The sequence below is a fragment of the Prunus mume genome, linkage group LG2 (genome assembly GCF_029339155.1).
Source record: "Prunus mume cultivar Tortuosa linkage group LG2, ASM2933915v1, whole genome shotgun sequence".
Taxonomy (NCBI): Eukaryota; Viridiplantae; Streptophyta; class Magnoliopsida; order Rosales; family Rosaceae; genus Prunus; species Prunus mume.
In genome coordinates this window covers 40,807,047-40,830,698 of record NC_142699.1, presented here as the reverse complement: position 1 = coordinate 40,830,698, position 23,652 = coordinate 40,807,047, and the positions used below count along the sequence as shown (strand labels likewise).

At 38.5% G+C, this 23,652-nt stretch overlaps 3 protein-coding genes across 6 annotated transcripts; all 3 read right to left on the bottom strand.

The window, feature by feature from the left end:
* Window positions 1–3,562: 3,562 nt before the first annotated feature.
* LOC148920379 (uncharacterized) lies at window positions 3,563–4,336 on the bottom strand. Its single transcript, XM_089044612.1, has one exon. It carries the CDS (start codon window positions 4,334–4,336, stop codon window positions 3,563–3,565), a length of 774 nt encoding a protein of 257 aa, XP_088900738.1.
* Window positions 4,337–6,835: 2,499 nt separating this feature from the next.
* On the bottom strand, window positions 6,836–8,686 carry LOC148920378 (uncharacterized). Of its 4 annotated transcripts, none has more exons than XM_089046563.1 (4): window positions 8,549–8,686; window positions 7,842–8,449; window positions 7,522–7,753; window positions 6,836–7,412 (listed from the first exon to the last, which is right to left on the bottom strand). In XM_089046563.1, the coding sequence occupies exons 2-4, from the start codon at window positions 8,331–8,333 to the stop codon at window positions 6,958–6,960; spliced, it is 1,179 nt and encodes a 392-aa protein (XP_088902689.1). In that variant the 5' UTR covers window positions 8,334–8,449; window positions 8,549–8,686; the 3' UTR covers window positions 6,836–6,957. The 4 variants fall into 4 exon arrangements, with proteins under 4 accessions (XP_088902689.1, XP_088902690.1, XP_088902691.1 ...); XM_089046564.1 differs by having other exon boundaries at window positions 6,836–7,397; XM_089046565.1 differs by having other exon boundaries at window positions 6,836–7,394.
* A 5,252-nt stretch (window positions 8,687–13,938) lies between these two features.
* Window positions 13,939–15,779, bottom strand: LOC148920377 (uncharacterized). The gene is made up of 3 exons (XM_089046909.1): window positions 15,386–15,779; window positions 15,114–15,176; window positions 13,939–14,490 (listed from the first exon to the last, which is right to left on the bottom strand). The coding sequence occupies exons 1-3, from the start codon at window positions 15,687–15,689 to the stop codon at window positions 14,174–14,176; spliced, it is 684 nt and encodes a 227-aa protein (XP_088903035.1). The 5' UTR covers window positions 15,690–15,779; the 3' UTR covers window positions 13,939–14,173.
* Between the last annotated feature and the right edge of the window lie 7,873 nt (window positions 15,780–23,652).

The window sequence follows — 23,652 nt, the reverse complement described above, 5'->3', positions numbered from 1 at the left end:
TTTTCGGGTACTAAGATGTTTGAGCCTTATTTTCGGGTACTGAGATGTTTGAGCTTTATTTTCGCGTATTGACATGTTTGAGATTTATTTTCGGGTACTGAGATGTTTGAACAATATATATTTTAAGATTACAATATATAAAGGTTACCATCCAAATTTTTGCTTTTTCCTGAAATATACTCTTGAAGAAATCTTTGGTCCCAATTCTTCATTGCTTGTTTTATCTTGTATGATGGTGCGCCTTATTTTCAGGCGCAAAGATGTTTGAGCTTCCCAGGTTTTCTTTTTCAATTTTTTGTTTTTGCATGATTTAAATATTGGTCGTATTAAAATAAAAGAATTGACATATTGGCAGAAAATATGGGGATAAATGGACAGATGTTTGGGGAATATAAGATTCAAGTTTATCAAGTATTGTATTGTTTCACATGTTCTGAAAATATACGGATGTCATTTTCTTTTGAAAAAGTTCTCTATATATGTTATGAGTTGGTGCTATAATCTTGATATGTTTCTGTTTCCTGACGGTTCTTCAGGGAGATTGAAGTATTTCTCATAATATTGCTGTTTTCTTTGTTGTCTTTTGTGCCTTAGATTTCTCTCTCTCTCTCTCTCTCTCTCTCTCCCCTCCAATCTTCCACCACCTGCCCCCTCCTTTTTTTTTTTCCTCTTTTGAGGTCTCATTTATGTTGTTGTCACTATGGTTATGTTTTAAAGATGAATGACATTTCATGCAACAATTTACGGAGTTGTTACCTGTTTTAGGAAATCTATGCTACCAATTTGTGTTCGATGGTTTCATCTTGTCAGGTGTTTGAACTTTGTTTAGGAAATCTGTGGTAAATAAAATTTGTGTTTGTTAATACAGACTTTGTGCCTTGTAGTCTTATCCAAATTTTATGCTAGTATGATTTTCACTGAGAACTTGGGTTGATGAAGATGACAGGTTATAATTTTTTAAGAATACTATCTGCCTCTTATGAGATCTTGAGGTAGTGTGAGCATTATATATAAGTTAGGATGCCCATACGGCTAGCAGCTTTGGTTTTTTTTTTTTTTGGACAGAGATCTTTCATTAAAGAAAAGCAGCCAAAAAGACCAAGCAACAGAACAAAGCACGTAGCAACAAGAAAGCAAAATAAAAAGGCAGCCAAAAAACAGAAGGAGCCAGAGAAGGCCAGCAGAAAGAAACAACTAAAAAGCTAGAAAAAAATTAAGTCTAAACCGGGGGGACAGGGAGCCCATCGCGAGACATAATCGAGACCAAGGAGGGTGGAGGGGTATCAACCCAGTTACAAAAGCACAACCTCCATTTGGCAAGCTTTGTGGCTGCATCCGCAGCACCGTTAGCTTCACGACAGACCCAACCCCAAGAGCATTGGTTGAAAGAAGAGCTAAGATGTCTAATTTCATCCAAAAAAGGAAAGATCCTCCAGTCACAGACATCAGGCCTGCTGTTCAAACTAGATATAAGGACTTGACTATCAGATTCAAGAATGATATTTTGGATTCCCAAACAGGAAGCAAGCTTAAGACCAACAGCAGCCGCCTTGGCTTCGACCGCAGCCGCAGAAGGGAGAACACAATGTTGCGAAGAGGCAGCAACAAAATAGCCTGCGTGGTTGCGGAAGACCACACCAATACCTGCCACCTGCGAAGGCCCAGACCAGGCACCATCAACATTTACTTTAACAACTTCAAGGGGGGAGCAGACCAACGAGACGTGACAATTGAAGACACCAAAGTCTGAGGCAACACACTAAGGGGAGCATAGACATCAAAGACCTCCGTTAGTAAACGGATAGAGCTGTCAATTACATGGGCCGGAGAGAGTGAGATACATCTGAAAGAGGCATGGCACCTGGCTTTCCAAATCTCCCAGAAGCATAACAAAATAAAGGAAAGGCACTACTCCTTATGGGAGATGAACAAAAAATCACCACTTAAAAGGTCCAAAAACCAAGCATCAAAGGTGGAAATCGATGACAAGTCCGGGCAGTAATTAAGGGGGCTACCAAACCAAACTGCTCTAGTCCAAGGACATAAAAGAAGCATGTGTTCAACAGTCTCCGGATGGGAGTTACATAGGCTGCAAATAGGAGAATAGGCACATTTTCTTCTAAACAAGTTGGCTTCCGTGGGAAGGGAATTTTAGATCACACGCCAAAGGAAATTCTTGATCTTACGGGTTGCCTTGGCATTCCAAACGAGCTTCCACACCTCTTTATTTACGATATGTGAACTCCCGGTCCGATTAGAGGAGTCGCAGGAGATGGAAGACCGCAACCAATGCTAGCCAGATTTAACGGTGAAGTTTCCGAACTTAACTGCTGCCCAAATAAGTCTGTCATTGGTGGTAGAAGTACCGATAGGGAGAGATCTAATCTTATTTGCAACCTCAGGACTGATGAAAGGCACAATGTGAGAGATATCCCAGGATCTAGAGTCCCGATCAATTAAGCGGCAGATTTAATAAGGACTTTACGCCCCGCCTGAGAAAGGAAGTCAAGTTTCCAGCCTGCAATTTTTTGGTTGATTCGGTCTCTGACATAAGCTAGAGCATCAACTTTAGACCGGCCCCAAAAGGTTGGGAGGCCGAGATATTTACCCGGGCAGCTAGCAGCTGGGATGCCAAAAATATTGCCACAGAGCTCCATGATGGAATCGTTGGAATTTGGTGAGAAGTAAAGGCTTGATTTTTGGAAATTAATAGATTGACCAGAGGCAGTGCAGTAACGATCAAGGATCCCCTTTAGGGCATTGCAATTGTTAGGGGAGGCCTTGAGAAAGAACAGAGAATCGTCTGCGAAGAAGAGATGAGAAATACCCAGGCAATCTCTGCTCAACTTAATCCCTTGGAGAGAGCCAGATTCAACAACATGAATGATATTTAGAGAAAGAACCTCACAAATAAAGAGAAATAGATAAGGGGAGAGGGGATCTCCCTGCCTTAGACCACGGGAGGGGCGAAAGCAAGGACCGGGAGAACCATTAAGAATCACAAAAAAAGAAACCGTTTGCACACATCTCATAACCAAGCAGATCCACCGGTGATCAAACCCGAAATGAGCTAGGGTGGCCTTAAGAAAATCCCACTCCATACGATCATAAGCCCCAATTCAAAAGCATGTTCGGAATTCTTCAACCTGAGGTAGTGAAATGCTTCGTGAGCCAAGAGGATATTATCATGGATTTGATGCCCAGGAACAAAAGCGGTCTGGTGTGGGCTAATAAGGTTTGGCAAGATGGACTTCAAACTGTTGACAATAAGCTTAGAAAGAATCTTATAGGAGTTGTTGCAAAGGCTAATAGGACGGAATTGGGGACCTTAGGAATCAGGACAATGTTGGTTTCATTAAGCTTGTCCAAATGGCAGTTACCACTAAAGAACTAAAGCACCAAGTCATTAATGGACGTTTGAACAGTTTCCTAGTATTTGTGGTAGAAATGGCCAGGGAAACCATCCGGCCCCAGGCCTTAAAAAGACCCAATTGTTTGACAGGAATGTGAATCTCATCACAAGAGAAAGGAAGCATTAGGGAGGTATTGTATTTTGAGCCATCTAGACCTTGGGATGAATACACCTGAGAATGTCACCCCAGCTTCTAGGACCACTGGCAGAGAATAATTCCTTGAAAAAAGACTCAAATTCGGCACGAACACACAAATCCCCAGAGATCACCAAACCCTCAGAATTTTGCAGAGATATAATCCGATTTTTCTGTCTCTGATGAAGGGTGGATAAGTGGAAAATTTTGGTATTGGCATCACCTGCGGTTAGCCAATTCAATCTGGAACGCTGTTTCCAATAGCATTCTTCAAGAGACCACACCCGAGCTAATTCAGAAAGGACCTCCGACTCCCTTGCACGATTAAAATTCAAAGCATTCTCTGATTGGATAATCTCAAGATCCTGAATGAGGGAGGAGATACGGGATCTGTTATTTGGGAAACTAATCCTACTCCATTTAAGGAGCTCCAATCTGCACTTCTTAAGCTTTCTAGTCAGGGAAGAGATCGAATTCCCAACATCTTCCAAGCACCAGCTTCTGTCAATAACCAAACCACACTCAGGATCGTCAGCCCAAAATTCTTCAAACTTGAAGAGTTTCCGTCTCCTAGTTGTAACCGAGAATAAATGAAGCATGAGGGGGGAATGGTCAGACCCCACTCTCGGGACATGATAAATAAAAGAGTCAGGCAGCGCTTGGAGCCAAGAAGCATTAATAAGACCACGATCAAGGCGAATATGAATAAGGGAATCCCGATCCTGACGATTTTCCCTAGTAAATTTTTGCCTAGTAAAGCCCATATCGAAGAGACCATTCAAATCCATGAAAGAGCGAAGATATCATGTTCGACTCCACGGTCAAAGAAGGCCTCCTTCCTTCTCAATGTTACACAAAATTTCATTTAGATCCCCAATGCAAATCCAAGGAAGAGAAGCCTGCATACTCAAATTTCCCATGCTAGACTAGAACATAGGTTTTTCCTCACGATAAGGAGGGCCATAAATCCAAGAAATGCGATAGAAAAATCCGTCACTCTTATTCCTGACAATAGAGTCGATCATATTTTTTGAAGCAGATAAAATCTCCACTTCCACTTTAGGGTGCCACCAGAGAGCAAGGCCGCCTGCTAGACCAAACGAATCAAATGTAGTACCCTGTTGATAGCCGAAATGTCTCCGTAGTTGAGTAACTCTATGGCAAGATTGTTTGGTTTCCATGAGGAATACCATAGAAGAGGCGTGGGAACGCACGAGCTCCCCTAACTTCTGGACTATCAAGGCTCGCCCCAAGCCCTGACAGTTCCAAGAGAGGTGGATCATGACAACCGTGTGGCTGACTCGGGCCAGCCACCACAACCCTAGATGTGGGATTGCCCCTCCCAACTAAGATCTTTTGAAGCCAAATCAGGTACATCCTTGTTGTCGAAATTGACATGAGCATCATCCATAAATTCAACTCTAATTTCGCGAAAGTTACTCAGATCAATTCCCTAAGGAAGAGAGGACTCACCATCACTTTTTCCTGACCTTCTTATAGCTCGTTGGCCTCGCCCTCTGCCCCCACGAGCTTGGTCACACCCCCTTTTCCAATTACCGCACCGACGAGTTGGCATGACCTGGTACTAAAGACTCGGCATAGAAACCCCCTCAAGGGAGGGGATGATTCTAGCTTTACTGATTCGGGAACGATCCTCATAGGGCAGGTTTTGCGCTTTGCGCTTGCCAGATATTGGAGGGGAGGGTTGATTGAAAAGTTGGGTAGCAGATGGGGTTGAAAAAGAAAGGACAAGAGATGAGGAAATGATGTGAGGGTCGTCACTATTGAGGGAAAAGATAAGAGGGGATAAGGGGATAATCTCAGTAGGCCCACTTTCAATTGGGGACACAAAAGGTTGGGCATGGTTACAATCTTCTTGGACATTCACCAAAGGGAGGAGAAGGGGCTCAGACATCTCACATCGATGGGCCTTCAATTTCTGCACAGGAAGGGAGAACGGGCCCATCATAGTGTCCAAACGCCTTTTTGCGCTTTGGGCATGGGCTTGAGATGATGGCCAAGATTTGTGGGTTAGGGCTAGAGTCATAGCTCTGTCAAAAGCATTGCCACTAAGGAACCTATCAGACAGAGACCCAGGTTGACCAAACATCTTGGGTACAGATTGATCTTGATTAAAGGGGTAGCAAAGGGCGCAGAATGGCTAGAGAAAGAGTCAGGCTTCCTTTGAAAAACAGACCTGCCAGTTCCAGAGCTGCCAACTTATGAGGAAATGGACCGGTCACAGTTCAACGTAGTATGTACTGACACGTGTTGGGGGTTAGGTCCATCTCTAACATGGACCGAATCACACGAATCAGTCACTTCAGACCAGAGTTGCTTGGGCGGGGGAAGCTGACGACTGTGTCGGGGCAATCTGGCACTTTCCAAGTTCAAGATGAGGCGCGCCACCCTCCTTTTCATTCATGGACCATACCACGGATTACCGAAATCAGAGATGGAGGTGGAGCGGACATTGCCTCCCTTGCAAGAGTCTTCACAATGTCCTAATCTCCCATAGACGTAGCAAAAGTTATTCAAGCCCTCATAGTTATAATCCACCCTAACAGAGTAGTGCTCAGATCTGGGGAGCCAAAAGCCCGTAGAGAGAGGTTTACGAGAGTCCAAAAGAACCTTAACTCGGAGATAGCCCCGTGAGATTACATGGTTTGCAACTGGATCCTCAACATCTAGAACTTCCCCAATCTCTTGACCAATAATCCTTGCATTTGAGATATTCATTTTTTCCAGAGTAAGGTCGGTGATTTGAACCCAAAAAGGGACCAGGTGGGTAGGGACCTCGTCAATTGTGAGCTCAGGTGGCCAAACGACAACATTAAAGCAGTAATTCATTATATTCCAAGGCCCTCCCTCAAGAATCGCAGAGGCCACGGTCTTAGAAGTAGTTATTGTGAAAACATTCTTCCGGAAATAAGCAATTAAGGGCTAGTTTGGCATTGCTTGCTTTTGTCTGCGAAAATAATCAGCTGTGAAAAAAAAGCAGCTAGGCGTTTGGTAAACTGTATCTGAAAAACTGCTGTGAGTAGTCAAAGTGTTTGGTAAATTTTTTTCAGAAGTGCTTTTAGTATGTATAATTACCGAAAAGGGCATGATGATGAAACTGTTTGTTTTTTTCTTCATTCTTTTTCTACTTTAAAAAAAGAAAACAAACTTCACTACATAAATTTGTTTTCTTTTTCTAATTTGCACTTTTTAATTTATCAAAATTTGTAATCTACAATTAGCACACATATATTACCACAAATTATAAATTAATATTGTAACAAAAGTAGTTCTAAATATTGTTATATTAATAATAACAATGTGTTTTGAGGGCTTCGGAGGCATAACAAATATACAAAAATTGTTCAATTTTGACATTCCCAAATAGATCACTACAATATAAAAGAAGCTAATTAGATGCATTCATTAAACTTGTAGCGATGCTATTTCTCAATGCTTCCATCTCTTGTGTTCCATTGTCATTAAGACTATGAAGTTCTTGTTGTACATCAACATCCTCATCTATCTCTTCACTTAAGATATCATTTGAAGCATCAAAATGTCTATCATGTTGGGCATGCCTCCTTATATAATTATGAAGTGTCATTGTAGCAATGACTATCTTCACTTGCTTGTTGAATGGATAATTAGGCATATCTCTTAAAATTTTCCATCTTTTCTTCCATACTCCAAAGGTTCTTTCAATAACGCTCCTAAGAGAAGAATGAACATGATTGAATACCTCTTTATAACCCGTTGGTTGGCTTCCCCTACGAAAATCCGGGAGATGATACCTTTCGCCTTTATATGGTCCCAAATAACCTCTCATCTGTGGGTACCCTGCATCTACTAAATAATATTTCCCTGTGAAATACAATATTCATTTTTCTTAATATATATATATATATATATATATATAATTGGACTAAGTAAGTAATGAAAAACACAAAGGTTAATTGACCATAATTCTTACCGCTTGGAGGCTTAGGGAAATTTAAATTTTCATTGCGTAGAACCGAAAGAAACACTCTTGTATCATGTGCAGTGCCCTCCCACCCGGCACATGCAAATATAAATTGCATGTCAAAGTTACATACGGCCATAACGTTTTGAGTTGGCATCCCTTTCCTACCAATATAAGGTACTTGATCTTGAGGTGGTATTGAAGCTTGAACATGTACTCCATCTATAGCCCCAATACAATCCTAAAAATGATAGTTGGACAAAATTTTCAATGTGTATAACTATAATCATAAACAAAAATGAGAGAGAAGTGATAGATGCAATTTTTACCTTAAAATGAGGCATATATCTAGAATCTCCCAATATTGCTTGTGGAATATCACTAAATTCACGATCCATCGGTTTGATGACATCCATTGCCATACGACATATAACATCCAACATGTAACTAAAATATCTACTCACTGTCTCACCCGAGTGTTGAAATCTTTCTTGTGCTAACCTATTCCCCACACCATGTCCTAGCATGTGTACAAACATTCCCAATATCTCAATGGAATTCATATTCCTAGAACCCCTTAACCCATAATTAGATTGCAACTCATTAGATAATCTGTAAAATACATCTTTGTCCATCCTTAACATGGCATGACATCGCCTATCATTCCCATGTAATAATTCCATCAACCAGATATTACCTGTTTGTGGAGAATCCATACAAGGATTTTTATGAATATATTTCATATAATATAATTCAATTGCTCGTGCTGAAGCACATATAGATAGGTTAATCTCCGCCTCTTCATCATCTGGATTGTCCATGAAGGTGCCCAAGCATGTTCACCAGTGGCCGTGGTATTCATGAACATCCTATCTAGCTTCTCCTCCATCTCAGGAATAATGCCTTTTTTACGCAACTTTGCATATTCAGCATTTATCTACATTATAAAGACATATGGATTGTTAATATAAATGCATGTTAATAAAATAAAAAGGGGAAGACAAAAGATTAATCTAAAAAGAAATATTGCACACACCTGAATTTTATTATTCCACCACTCATCAGATGCATCAACAGTACCCTTGCTCGAATTCCATCCTAGACCAGTTTCTTTGCCTACGAGCTCTTTCCACAATTTCCACTCAATTTTGAGTGCATCCCACTTATTTTTCAGTTGCCCCTTATTATAATTATTTCCTGTCTCTTTACTAAAGTTGACTCTCAAATTTTCCCATCCTTCTTTTTTAAAATGAGTGCCAGGACGACGTCCGGCATCCACCTCCTTGATGCACAAATCACAGAATATGGATATATTATGGTTATTCCATGTCGCTGGAGCTTTTGATGAACTTCCCACATTCTTTCCCATCCTTACTAAAGCAATATGTGTTGAGTATGAGAAAAAGAAAATAGCAAATAATTGTCCTAATATACATTATACTAAAAGCATAAAAATAGCAAACTTTCGTTTTCCCACAGGTATGAATATTCATATATATTATCCACTATATGCTATATGTTTCAAAATGATGAAGGCTCCCAACAAAACTTCCTTAAACCCACTTCTCAATCTCAACAAGGGACAAAGAGTCCAAGCATAGAGTATTCCTAATGATTCATGAAAGAAAACCAAGAACAAGAAGAATCCACACATGAAAATAAACTGATCACCTTCACAATTGACATAAGAACAAGAACTATATAATTTTCCTAATCTTTAACATATATTACTCGAGGAACTAGCAAGCCTATTCTGCCAAGAGGAGACAAAGATAACATAAAGTCTTAGCCAATATTTCCAGCTTCTAAGGCAAGATGATATTATGAATTGAATTGAAAAGCAAAAAACCAAAAACAAAAAAGCAAAAAAGAGAAGTGAATTTGCGGACCCTGTATATATGTATAAACAAGGCCAAGATTGATGTGCCTCTGGTAGATTTCTAGAAAAGCTCAGTGCAGACAGCTTGCTCCTCTGGTATAGATATATGAAATATAGAAATCTTGCCTCAATAATGGATGTCAAGCATGGTGATTCATCAAACTTATCCATGTCTCAGTTTGTTCTTTTGTACTTGGACATATTTGTTCTTATCTTTGACATTTAAATGTTCTTCTTTTGTCTAGCTTTAATCTACTCTTTTACCTAACATCCCCATAATTCTAATAACTATTGTGTGTTTGACAATATAAGCAGATGGCTTGCGTGAAAATTAAAGGGCCGATGGTACGTTGAAGGGTTCTCCTTCATCCTAATTAGGGTTATAACCCAGACTATACGTATACATATATAGATGGCTTGTACGTATAACCATTTGTCTTCTAACTAAAAGAGAACTAAAACTAAATTTGAGCTTGAAGACAACAAGGTGAGGACATTGGAAAAATCAACACGGACCTGACTTGGGGACTTGGGTTGCAATCATATATATACATATATATGATATATATATATATATATAATATAGATTTTCATAGAACTAGCAAGCCTACTCTGTCTCTCCTGTGTCTTCCCCCAAAGCCCCAAGAACACAAATCCCCCAATTTCATAGAAACCAAACAAAAAACCTAATTTCATAACATATATAAACCTAAAAATCATAAATGTAATGGGAGATGAACTCACTGATAAGTAGCTGATTGTTGTCGGCAATTAAGGTCCTTGATTGAGATGGAGTTTTGAGATGCAGGGGGAGGAAGAAGATGAACAGTGAGAAGAGCAGTCTGTGAGAAGTGAAGGTCAGAGAGTGTGAAGTCGTGAGATCTATTTTTTTAGTGGGTCAAATGTTGTCATTTTGTGAAATACTTAGGGGTATTATAGGGATAATGAAACTTTCATTAATGAGAAAACCGGCTCTTTTTTTAAGCAGCTTTTCAAAGCACCACATACCTGACTTTGAGTTTTTGCTTTTTATGATGGGGGTTTTTAAAATAAGTGTGTTTTTTTGGGTTTACCAAACAGCCAACTCTTGCCAAATTTTTATTAAAGCTGCTTTTTAAAAAAATTAAGCACTGCCAAACGCCACCTAAGAGTCCCCCAAAGCCACCCCAGGCAAACCTCATAGCCCCTTTTATACCCTCTATATTTGGAATTTCGTCAGCAATGATAGAACCCACCAGAACCACTTCATAGCGAACCTCATCCATACCAAAAGAGTCTTCAAGTCTAGAGGCAAGGGAGTTAGCGATATGGATATTGGAGGCCATGAGGAGGACCACCAAAGAGACAACAAGAAGGGGCGGAAAAGAGAGCAGAAAGAGAGGGGGGGACCCAAGAGAAGGAAGGGATCTGAAGAGAAGCGAAGTCAAACCAAAAAGGGAAAAAAAGCAAAAGAGATACTACCAAAAAGGTAGAGCAACACTTTACTACCACGTGGGTAGAGCATAAACCCACACAAAAGGGGAAAACTCCTAGCGACCCCGGGAGGTAAATAACTATCAGGAGGTGTACCATATTATCCTTGCAGTTATACTGAGAAGTATACTGTCTTTGATCAGGAGGATACAAACACCCTGATGTAGTAACATAGGTATCGACCTCCTGAAGATTATGAAATAGAAAAGGATCCCAGAAAGTTAGAAAGGTTACCACAGAAAGATTACCAAACCAAAGAACCCAACAAATGTAAGGTTTGAAGAGAGAGATGTGATTTCATAAAGGAAAAGCAACAGGCAACAAATGAAAGGAGCGATTATGGGTTCAGGGTTATGTGGTTTGGGTTTCTAGGATCGCAGACTCTCATCTTTCACACTCAGAGAAAGCTTGACGTTACCATAACCCGACCGACAAGGGAGAGTTGGTCGAGGCTGAGTCCAATTCACCAGCAGCTCTGGTTAGAGTTGTGGCTTTGTATTTGTTCACCCCAAAAAAGTGTGGCTTTGTATTTATTTATTGTTTTTTATACAAACGAATCTAATCTAAATTACATGAATGATTTTAAATATTCAAAGCCCTTTAGTGGGCTGGTATATGTTTTGTATGATGTGTTTTCACAAGCGTGCTGCTATTAGTATTGTTAAGCCCAATAGAAAGAGGTAATTCAGATAAAATTGTAATAGAAGTCTTGCGCGTTATGAAATCTTACTTCTTTTCATGCCTAGATTGATTAAGGACTTCAAAATTCCACTTGCATGATGTAAGAACCTTAAAAACTTTTATTAAAGAAATGTGTCCGAATGAACAATACAAATTAAAGAAATTGATAATGAGCCCAATCGACCAAAATACAAGTAGGAAAGGATGACAAGGGAATTAAAATATCTCCAAATTGGACAAACTTAATCACAGTTTGATTTAGACATCAACTTGAAATCATTTTATCTAAGGAAGAAAGCATAGCAAAAGAAATAGAGTTTCAACATGAAATGAAAGCAAGTTGAGAAGAATATATTTTTTCAGGGAGAGATAGTCTGTCCACGTGCCTTTGAATTCTAGTAATATAGCCCTTCTCAATCGCATAGTAACGGCAAGCCAAGTAGCCCAAATATTAGGGAATAACTTTACCTAAATTACTATTGAAATTAAGTAGCCATGGAAATTGGGGATCGAGATTCCCGAGTTTAATTTCCATAAAAGGAGTCATCATTTCACAATTTCTATTGAGTATGAATTCATTCTCATTTTGATTTCTGTCATTTACAAGATTCAACATACATAAATCCAAATATTGAAATTATTAATTGCAAGAAATTTAAACGATGGAGATCTAAATTCCGTCATTTAAAAATTCTTTGCAATTTTCAATTATTTCATCCAAACAAAGGGTTAGAGTTCTTATAAGCCCACATCCCAGCGCACAAAATACGATGCGCTTAATGGGGCTTGCTATAAAGGTAGAGAGTTTTTCAATATTTTAGTTGTGTGTAATTTTTTGTTAAGAGTTGTACCCTTTTTTCAATTAAGTTGTTTTGTTTTGACTCGGGGTGGACACGGTCCAGTTTATCCCTTGAATTGGAACCGAACCCCAAACTTACACTAAATCCAATTCGGTTTAGTTTTAATAAAAAGTTTCTAGAGGAACATGGCCAAACCAAACTCATACAGCTTCATTTTGGTACGGGCGAGAAAAATATACAATAGTGAAAGAGGTGATCAGATAATGGGCAAGAGAGAGGAAAACATAGTGCTAGAGTTGTTATTTAGTTGGGTATTAATTGGGCTAAAGTATCGACATATTACTTGGGGTTACTAATAAACTTAAATGAATATGTACACTTGACATAACAGGTCTAATTCAATTTGAATCAGTTTCCAAGGCAAGAATTGGGACGGGAACCAATCCTAAACGGTTCGGTTGGTTTTTTAGCCTCCTCCATCGGTTATAAGGGTCTTGGTTTACTCTTGATAAATGTGCATAATTTTTCCCAATTCGGACGGAACCAAACATCTTTAGGAATGCATTGCGCATAAAAAATTTGAACTATCAAAATGTTTAAGTACGACAAGCAAGTTAACTCATCAAAACCAACATTAATTCTTTCTCATGATCCTTCAACTTTACGCCCCTAGTCTCTATAACTGCTTTCCATGCGTAGTTCGTCTAACCTAGACCACCTAGACATTACTTTGGATGGAGTTATCTTAACACTTGTATTCGAAGTCAAATCCAACAACCTTAGATTGGCCAAGTTTCCTATTGCTTTTGGTATTTCCTCAAAAGAATATTTTTCATGCTAAGGATCTCACATTTCGTTAGTTCTCTAAGTGTGGAGGTGTTCTTTCATCCAGATGCAATGTTTAGATGAAGTTGAATTGTTCATGAAAGTTATTACACATATCATTATTGTCATTGACTCAGTCACATCACTTTTTATTTCTAAGGAAGATCTCTGTGTTTTTGTTTTTTCCTTTTGCTAATATAGAATGTTTCTGGGTTAATAATAGCAAAATTTGGCCGCTTGCTGCTAAAGAACGTTTTTTTCTCCTCAAATAATCTCTGTGGAACCCGGTCTACATTGTATTTCACTCAAATTCGAAATCATTTAACCACTTAAATAAGCAGTTCTCGTTCTAGTGTTTTCTTAAAGCACTATGCTTGTCTATTTTATTGATAATAACTACATGTTTTAATCTAGATGGTATATCTATACAACGGTCATCATGAACTCAAGGTGATATGTGTAGTCCAAGAGGAAGAAGTAGAAACTAAAAATAATAATAATAATAATAAATGTTAATGCTGATATATTTTTCAAACATGGTTAGTGCTGATATATTTTTCTTCATGTTATGTGGCTCAAGTTTTGGTGAATTTTTTTCTTTCTTTAAATGTTAATTTGTTGAAATTTCTTCTGATCATAAGCTACCAGAACTTTTCCGTGTTCATCTAATTGATTGTGGCCATTGGCTGTTACAATTGATATCAAATTACAATAATATGATAATACTTTAACGATTTAGATATACTAAAGCTAGTAGTCAGCTTCTAATGATGTAATTTGAAGTCCTTATATGTAGGAGATCACAATGGTTTTGTTCCAAAAAAAGAGAAGAGCCAAACAAAGCAACGATTACAATCCTTACACAAATATCATACTAAAACGCCTGCATAAACAATAGTATCGAATTGGAGCAGGGACTCAGATCCACTAGTTATACATATAGGTCGTAGGCCTCTACGCAGAAATTCGGCAACCGATATTGACTCCCAGCTGCGATGGTTGCTTAATTCTCGGGGCAGTCACAAGTCAGGTGCTCGCTCGTACGGCGACAATGCCAACATTTTTTTAAGTTTCCCAAGGGGCAGTCTTTAGTCCTGTGGTCATAATTAGCACCGCACTTAAAACACCTAATATAAGCAGCAACTCCTACCCAGTCATCACGGTTACGGTTAGGGTGGCCATCCTCCTGGTTACAACATTTACAAACTAGCATAGCTTTGGGGCCGAGTTCTGCACCCTTAGGGACGTAATTGAGGTATGGGCAAATGTTGCGCGGGTGATCCTTCAAACAAACCAGACAGTGAACAGGATCCCCAGGGTCTGCACAAGCAAGCATTTGGGTTATTTATAGTCGAGCATGGTAATTAATCCCATTATTATGACACCATAACCATGTTCCAGTTCCTGACATACTTTCGAAAGACCCAAAAATCCCATCTGAAAATTATGGACAACCAGGAACACATTTAAGAATTTAAGGGCTAGCTCACTAGTCAAGTCCCAATTTCATAAATTCATCCAACAAAAATACATTACAAATTTATAAATAAACCCAATTCTAGACATGTATTTATAAAAAAACCCAAACAATATTTAAACATAGAAACACACCCAAAATCAACCTCAAAGTCAACAATTGTATATTTTTTGGGTGTGTTTATAAATGGGTTTTGAGTGTGTGTAATGATGGGTTTTGGGTGTGTTTATAAAGTATTTTGGGTGTTGGGTTTTTTTATAATTTCAGCTCCCATTTTGGGTGTTTTAGTGAAACTCCCAAAATACATTTCATTTGAACCTAAAACTATTCTTCTTTAGTTTGTTTGAGCTGAAATTACGCGGTTGGGGTTTAGGGTTTTAGAATATTTTTTGGGATGGAGGTAATTTTTTAATGAAATTTGTCTCAAAACAAAGAATAAAAGATAAAACAACAAATAATACCATACCTTCGACGACACAAAACCATCGCCCCTTTCTTAGTTTATTACTGGTTTGCTCTTCCGCTTCTGCTGAACAAAAAAAAAACAAAACCAAACAAAACCAAACCATAAGCTTCTTTTGAAAATCTGATCCCATCCAATTTACGATTTAATTATGAAATTCCGAAATTAAAATAGAAATTCCCTTTCAACACCTTGTTTCCGATCCGTCCCAAATAAAAAGATATAATAAAATCAAAATCAAAATAAGAAGTCTCAATTTTTTAGTAATAAATTACCAGTAGTTTTTTGCTTTTCTTCGAGCAATTCTCCTCTAAGACGTCTGTGTATCGCCTTTTCTTCCCGTAGCGCATCCCTTCTGCTATAAAAGTCACCCTTGTAAATATAATACACGTCCTGATCGCCCTCATTTTCGTCATCACTACTGTCGTAAGGTTGCCATTCGAGAGTCCCCTTACCCCACAGCTTCTCTGGATCCAGTTTGGGCCTGGACTCTTTGTTGCAAGGGGGTTCTGGTGGAGGTCTTTTATGGGGCTCGATCTCGCTTGATCCGACTGACAACCTCTTTTCGCTCACGCTCATGGCTGGGTGAAAAAAGAGACGAGAGAGAAATTGCAGTGGTGGTGAGTTGTCTTTTAAAAAAATTAAAATGAATTGAGAAAAAACAAACTTAAACCAAATACTGGACAAGACTCTGAAATGGCATCCTCTGACTTCTGAGGATACCTATACAATACAAAACTTGACAATAAATACTCACAAAAACTATGCAAAGAGAGAGTTGGTGTGTCAGTTCAAAATAATTGGAGTCGCAACCATACATACACAGAGACCTCTATTAAAGCCACATTCAATCCCAACAAACACCAGATTTCATCCATTAAAATTTGATTTTAAGACCTTAAACAAGTATGAGCATCTTTCTAAGTAAACGAAAATAGTTTCATGCCAGTACATCTATGTTGCTTGATTTCAGGCTTAGCTTAATGCAAATTATTCACAAAGAACCAGAGAGCAGAAATTATTAGTACTCAAGGTAAGCGAGTTGTTTAAGTTTTCACAACCTTGTTCAAAGACCTAATCACTTGCCATCCCTCCGCAGATTTGGACCCTACAAATTTTCAAGTATTTATTTCTAAGAAAGTGCGCAATACTCACCCCAAACAATCCAGCATATTTTAAAAGTTGATAATCATAAAAAATAAGAAAGATGAAGCACATAAATTAATGCATACCAGTTCTGTATGCAAGGAACACAATATCGTTTTCTCTTACAAATTTTGCAGCGAACAACCCTGCCTTTGTGCCTTTGTGACGAAGGAGAGGCTGAGAGAGAGTAGTGTGTTGTGTGCGGCTAGGGTTAGAGTAGAAAGGAAAGTACCAGATTGTTACCAGCGAATCACTTTGAAAGATGTACTCATTCCCAGATGTACTCAATCCCCAAATATTCCGTATTAAACCTTGTTCATTTAGGATCCAATTTGGTTTGTTTATATACCTTGTTCATTTAGGATCCAATTTGGTTAGGAGTGAGCGGGACGGGATCCCTTTGTGTCTCTTGCATATTTGTTTGTATAAAACAATCCTAATCCTTGATAAAATCTCTCCTATATATATCAGCAGCAATTCTTTCATAATGGAATGGAATGGTCTCCTCAAGATGCCTTGAAACCCTACTGTAACAATATCTAAACCCTACTTTAACAAGTCTCATCCCTCACAGGAAATACATTCAACACTTACAGAAAACATAAAGTAAAAATCATTATTCTCACTTGTGTTAATTAATGCTTTGGGCAAAACTGTAATTTTCAGAAATTGCAAAGACAGCCCTAAAAATTCGAACTTGCACGAGAGGTATGTCTACAACCCTCCTCGTTTAGAGCATCTCCAGCGCATGGCCCAGCCCGGAGGAAAGGCTGCCGAGGGAGCCCGAGGCAGCTCCAGCGCAGCCCGTAGTCCGGTTTGGTGGTGGGTCCCACGAGCCCGAGGAAGCCCAAGGGCAAGTCTTGCCTGGCCTGAGTTGGGTGACGTCGGGCGCTGACGCCGCCACGACGCCAACCACCGACACCCAACGGCGTGTGCCACGTGGCGCGACGGGACTCGGATGGATTTTTTCCAGAATCCGACGGTCCTTGTTTTTGGCTTAAAAATTGCAAAAAATCGAAAAATTCTGAAATTTTTTAAAAAATACCCAAAAATTCTGTATTTTTTCTCTATAAATACCTAACCATTTTATTTACTTTCCACACTAAAATCTTCATACAATTTCTTCTCCATCCCATATTTTTTACTCTTTACTCACATTATTCACTTTCCACACCAATTCTTCATACAAACTTTTCTCCTTCCAATTTTTTTGTTTATCTCCACTCACATTTTTCACTTCCACACCAATTCTCCATACAAACTCTTCTCCTTCCAATATTTTTTACTCTCTTTCTACTACTTTCCATTTGTATAAAAAAAACGAATGGCATCTTCTATTGAAGTCGGAGGCTCGTGGTCAACGAATGAAGATATTGCGTTGTGTCAATCTTGGGTGAACATTAGTCATGACCCTATCACGGGTAATGAGATGAAGTTTCATCACATGTGGAGCAAAATTCATGGAGAATTTTGTCAAAGATCGGGTTCTATTCGGACCGAAATGGCGTTGTCTAGTAGATGGAAACTTCTTAATAAAGAGTTAGGGAAATGGAGAAATGCCTTGACAAAAGCAAAGGCGAACATTCAAAGCGGTCAAAATTTGACCGATGAGGTAAAATATTTATAATTGCCATTTTAATCAATTCAATGTCACTTTTTTTATTGCATATTCTATTTGTTTTTCTTGCATAATTTTTTTTTCTTGGTGCACCTTTAATTTGTCTATATTTTCTTGCATAATCAATTTTATTTTTGCATTTCAAAATAGTTTATATTTTCTTGCATAATAATTTTTGTTTCTTGCACTTCCAATTATTTATTTTTAATAGATGGTACAAGCACAAATGTGGTTCGGTGCCATGGGGCAAGGCAAAAAAAGTTTCGTGCATTTCCAATGTTGGGAAATTGTGAAGGATTGTTCGAGATTCAAAATTATTCCCACCGGTCCGCCGGTTGTGATGAATGAGACGCCACTCCACGATTCAACATCAACCGATTCTCCATTGGACTCCCCAATGGAAACGGAGTTACCATTTGTGCCACGTCCACCAAGACCTATTGGGAGAAAGGCGGCAAAGGCCAAGAGAGGGGCCACTTCGACCAATGATTGTGTACAATTATTGGAGCAAATAGCTAAGAGCACCTCACTAAGAATCGAGAGAGACTTGAAAAGAGATGAAATGGACATGGCACGAGAGGAAGCATTTGTTCTCCAACAACAAATGGCACAAGAAAAAGACATAGAGGATAGAGAGATGAAAATCATGGCTATGGATACGAGCCATATGTCTCCCGAAACAAAGGCCTATTGGAAGCTACGACGAAGAGATGTGATGAGGAAAAAACTTTTCAATGACGACGGACCTAGCAATACGGATTGGTTAAATGATGAAAACCATTATGAAGCAATTGAAACACCTTTGCCATATGTTGTATTGTTGTATTATCCTTTAATTTGTTGTATTGTTTCCTTTTTATTCAATAAAAAAAGCATTAAATAAAATGACTATTTATTAAAAATATTTGAGCATCAAGACAAATATTAATTAAAAAAAACCTTCATTGATTGCAAACAACACACAAAACAAACCATACATAAAAGCATAATAATAAAAAGCATAATTCCAAAAAAAAAACCACACACAAAATAAAGCATAATTAAAAACAAAGCATAATTCCAAACAAAGCACTAATCTTGACTTCATCCATTGTGATTGCCTTTCATCTCCCACAAGTGCTTGATCAAGTCACGTTGACGTATCTCGTGAACATATGAAGATTGCATTTCTTGATACCGATCAATCATGGGGTTGTTGAATTGACCATCCCGAAGTATGGGTTCGGGCTCCAGTGGTAGTCCATTTGGTCCAATCGGCCTTTCATATATTCTTGTCAACGATGTGTTCATTGGATCGGGTTCAAACACCTCTTGAGCATCATAGTCATACTCATCCTCCACAATCATGTTGTGAAGGATGATGCAAGTCATCATAATACTCCGCAGCTCCTCCTCATCTAGCATCCAAGCAAAGACCTCTAATAATTGCCCAACGAGCTTGCAAGATACCGAAACACCTCTCCACGTCTTTCCTGTAACCTTCTTGAAAGGAAGCAAAGTTTCTTTCCTTCTCGGATTGGGGATTCGGAATTGTTTTCACAAATGTCGTCCACCTAGGATAAATTCCGTCGGAAAGGTAGTACGCACCAGAGTAAACGGTATTGTTGATTTGGTACGTGACTTGGGGGGAATGACCTCGCAATACCTCATTGAACACTGGGGATTGACCAAGGACATTGAGGTCATTCTGAGAACCGGCAACCCCAAAGAAGGCATGCCAAACCCAACAATCGAATGAAGCTACGGCCTCCAAAATTATACTTTTTTGGCCCTTCCGATTCCCGTACTCCCCTTGCCAAGCAAGAGGACAGTTCTTCCACGCCAGGCATACAATCGATGCTTCCAATCATTCCTGAAACCTCGAGCCTCGCTTTTTGTAGAAGCCGTGCAGGTCTCTTGGCGTTGGTTTGCAAAGTACTCCTCGTGTACAAATTTTTCACCGCATCACAGAATCTCACCAAGCACTCTAGGATGAGATTTTTCCATCCTTGCAATCTCATCCACCTACTCTGCAGATGCCCCATAAGCAAGCATCCGCAGCAATTGTCAGCTTTTGCTCCGGTAAGACCTAAAGCTCCAACAAAGATCATGCTTTTGAATGAAGTATGTGTCGTAATTACAAATATCATGCATGATTTTTTGGAACAAATGTGGTTGCATTCTATATCTTTCTCAAACTTAGAAGCGAGGATATAACGGATTTGGGATAAAATAATCCTCCATGAGATTCTTACCCGAGACTCCCTACGTCTGTCCACATTCGGGGCACGAGGACGACGGTGTTGCCTTGATTGATCCATCATACACACCGCTGCTGCAAGCAGTAGTTCCTCTTCTTCATCGGCTTCCCGATCTTCTTGAGCACGTCTACGCCTTGTTTCTTCCCTTTGTTTCTGTTGCCTCTCCAACACCCTCAACAAGTTTGACATTGAGAGTAGAATGTGTTTTCTACAATATGAGAAATGAAGGAATAGATAAGAGATGGTGTGAGAGTTATGAATATCAGGTCTAGTTTATAGACGAATTTAGAAGATAGAGATGACACGTGGCACAATTTGAGAGGATGAAAATCTTATCTAAAATCTGAGATTATAATTTTTTTAAAATATCTGAAAATGTTATCCGACATTTGACACGTGGCACAATTGTAGAGGGTGAAAATCTAATCTGAAATCTGAGATTATAATTTTTTTTAAATATCTGAAAATGTTATCTGACATTTGACACGTGGCACAATTTTAGAAGGAATTTTCTTGGAATAATTGTTATTAAAATCAAATACCGAAAATTAACTACGAAACTTTAAATGCCGTTTTGGAAGGCCAAACGACCTCAAAATGCCAAAATCCATCATACATCACAGCAAAGCTGTGTGTTTGACTCGTGGCGTCGTTCCCTTTCCGAAATGGTATTTTGTGTCCTAATCGGAGCTCGGACGACAAATCTGCAAATTCCCACTACGTCCTTTTTCTAGCTCAACCGCGATAAAATCTGCCATTTGTTCTACATCAGACGTGGCACAATTTTAGAGGGTGAAAATCTTATCCAAAAATTTAATTACAAAAGATTATCAAAATTAATGGTTTAAACTATAAAAAAATAGAAAATAAAGTACAATGAATAGTAATTGTCTTAGACTTGCCATAGACTTTGCCTTATGGGTGGAACACAATGCTGGTGACACTATTCACATGAATAGTGACAGCCCTTGCTTGCCCTTACCTTAGACTTAGCCCTTGTGGGTGGAGATGCTCTTAGAGGGGCTTAAGTCTTCTGCAAATTTTGTAATCTGCCCCATTTGTTCAATGGAAAATCCCTGTTATCGAAAAAAAATAATTAAATAAATATGCCCATGTAACTTTTCCACGTTCTCTTCTCTTCTCTATCTCCATTAACTTTTCTATCTTCCCATCAAGTTTCGGGCGGGAAGGGGGAGGCCACCACAGTGGTACCTGCTCTCGACTGCCTATAGTCTCTTTTCCACCATCAACCTGATGACAAAACTGAAAAACTGCATTAGGTGGACAAACAAACGACTTACCTTGCACTCTGATCCAAATACATCACACCGTTAACAGCATGAGCAATCATTTTCTTGACCTGTTTGAAGAGGAGCAGAAGAATAAGTCTCTTGTAACAAAATGCCTCACATAATATAATTCTTGCGTGCATATCATAATAGCCTATATCTGTACCATCCAGGAATGAATGATCATACTCAAAGCAGAACACATAAATATACGCGCGCGCGCGTGTGTGTGTAAAAACTGAAACGGAGACAGAATTCAAAAAAACCTTAATTAACACAAAAGTCGTCCAACAAAATGAATAGAAAAAAAAAACACAATGATAGGAAACTCATTCTAGGCACAAGTTTGAACAATCATACTAACCCACCGAATCAAGAAAAAAACCCAAGCAACTCAAAACATTAGAATAAGCGATATATCAGTTTGTCTGGTTACCCATCTAATATAGCATTTTAAAGATAAAGAAATCTCAATACCTCCAACTTGTCCTCTTTAGCCCTAAGATTTTGTGGAAGTTTTCGGAATTCTTCAGTCAAGAGGAAGCGCTCTCCGACATTTTCAGGTGAAGCAAAGTCCATATGCATGACTGAAAGGGAAAAAAAAGGTTTTTCGAAATATTTATATACATTGAACTCTATGGAAACTATAACAAACGAATTTCATATGTCACGTACAGAGCAAGAAAAGTTTTACATTGACAATAAAAAATATACAAATGTATAAATAAACCCAATCCTAGATTAATAAGAGTTAAGGTAGAAAGCCTATGAAAAAAGATTCGGACATAACAAATATCAATAGATAGGTGGCCATCTTTCCCCCCATTTATACATGGAAAAATAAGCTACTACACTTGAAACTGCTAACAAAATCAATTCCAGGAAAGGGTCCCTGGATAATTCATCAAAGAAGGCCATGCATCCTATGGTAACTATACATTGATGTTTTTACTTTACAGGAAAATTATTCTAAAAAGAATGCAATTAATAGAAGGCAAAGATATGACAGACAAATTTCTGACACTAAATATCAGCAGATCTGCTAAGATATAAACTTTTAAGAAAACAAACATACAAAACAAAAAGGTAGAGCATCAACTACAAGCAAAAGTAAACCTGAATTTCATTTAATGAGTTACCTTCAAGTTTCTGACTTGATGAGGACAACCAGCAGGAATAAAGACAGCATCCCCAAGTTTTTGGACAAACGTCCATGGTTCAATTCCTATTTGAGTGTACAAAAGCATAAGATATATAATTTGAATCGAATTACTCAAAAGTATTTAATGAACTAACCATGTTCTTCCTTAAGCTTCTTTTTATGCTCCAGAGTCAGATAAAAGGTCTGATCATGTATGGGATGAATCACCCACAACGTCAAAAAGACAGTATGTGATGAAAAATTAGAATATATACGTATATATATATATATATATGTTTGTAAATTCACTACCAAATTGGCACTGCATATTTTACTGAATCCTGTTAGAATTCATTGTTTTTAGTGTTTTGGATGTTTGGGAGAAAGGAAAAGATCACAGTAAACTGATGAATAAGAGAACGTTACTCTGGAGAAGAAAGCTGAAAGTTACTGTTCATACTATTGCACTATTCATCTATTTTCGTATATGAGAAGAGAGAAGTGAGATTCTTCTCTAACTGTACAGGGATTTAATCCTAGCCTTTGATCCTATCATCCTATGAGATGATTACACTTGTCACAATCTGACATATTATATCCTAGGCTAGATAAGAGACCACTTGGACTATGATCCAATGGCTCATATTACAAACAGAGTTTAAAACATATAAAATGAAATAAAATTCAAACAAAAACCTTTGGCTCCAAGGATTTCAGCTCAAGGGTTACACATCAACATTCCCTTCTAACCCTTTGGCTGATTTCACACCAAGTAGATTTCTGAGATACACAAAACGATCCTTGGACAAAGCCTTGGTTAGAATGTCTGCGATCTGATCTTCAGTTTTGTAGTAGATTAGTTCAATCTCCTTTGCTTGAATAGCTTCTCTAATGAAATGAATCTTTCAGCTAATATATCTAGTTTTCTGGTGGAAAACCGAATTCTTTGCCATTGCTATAGCAGAGGTGTTATCACACAGAATTGGTGTGCCTTCCACTTGCTCCTCTCCAAAATCTTCAAGTACAAACCTTAACCATTTAGCTTGTGATGTTGCTTCAGCAGCACTAACATATTCTACATCTGCAATATACAAGGCTACTGTGTTTT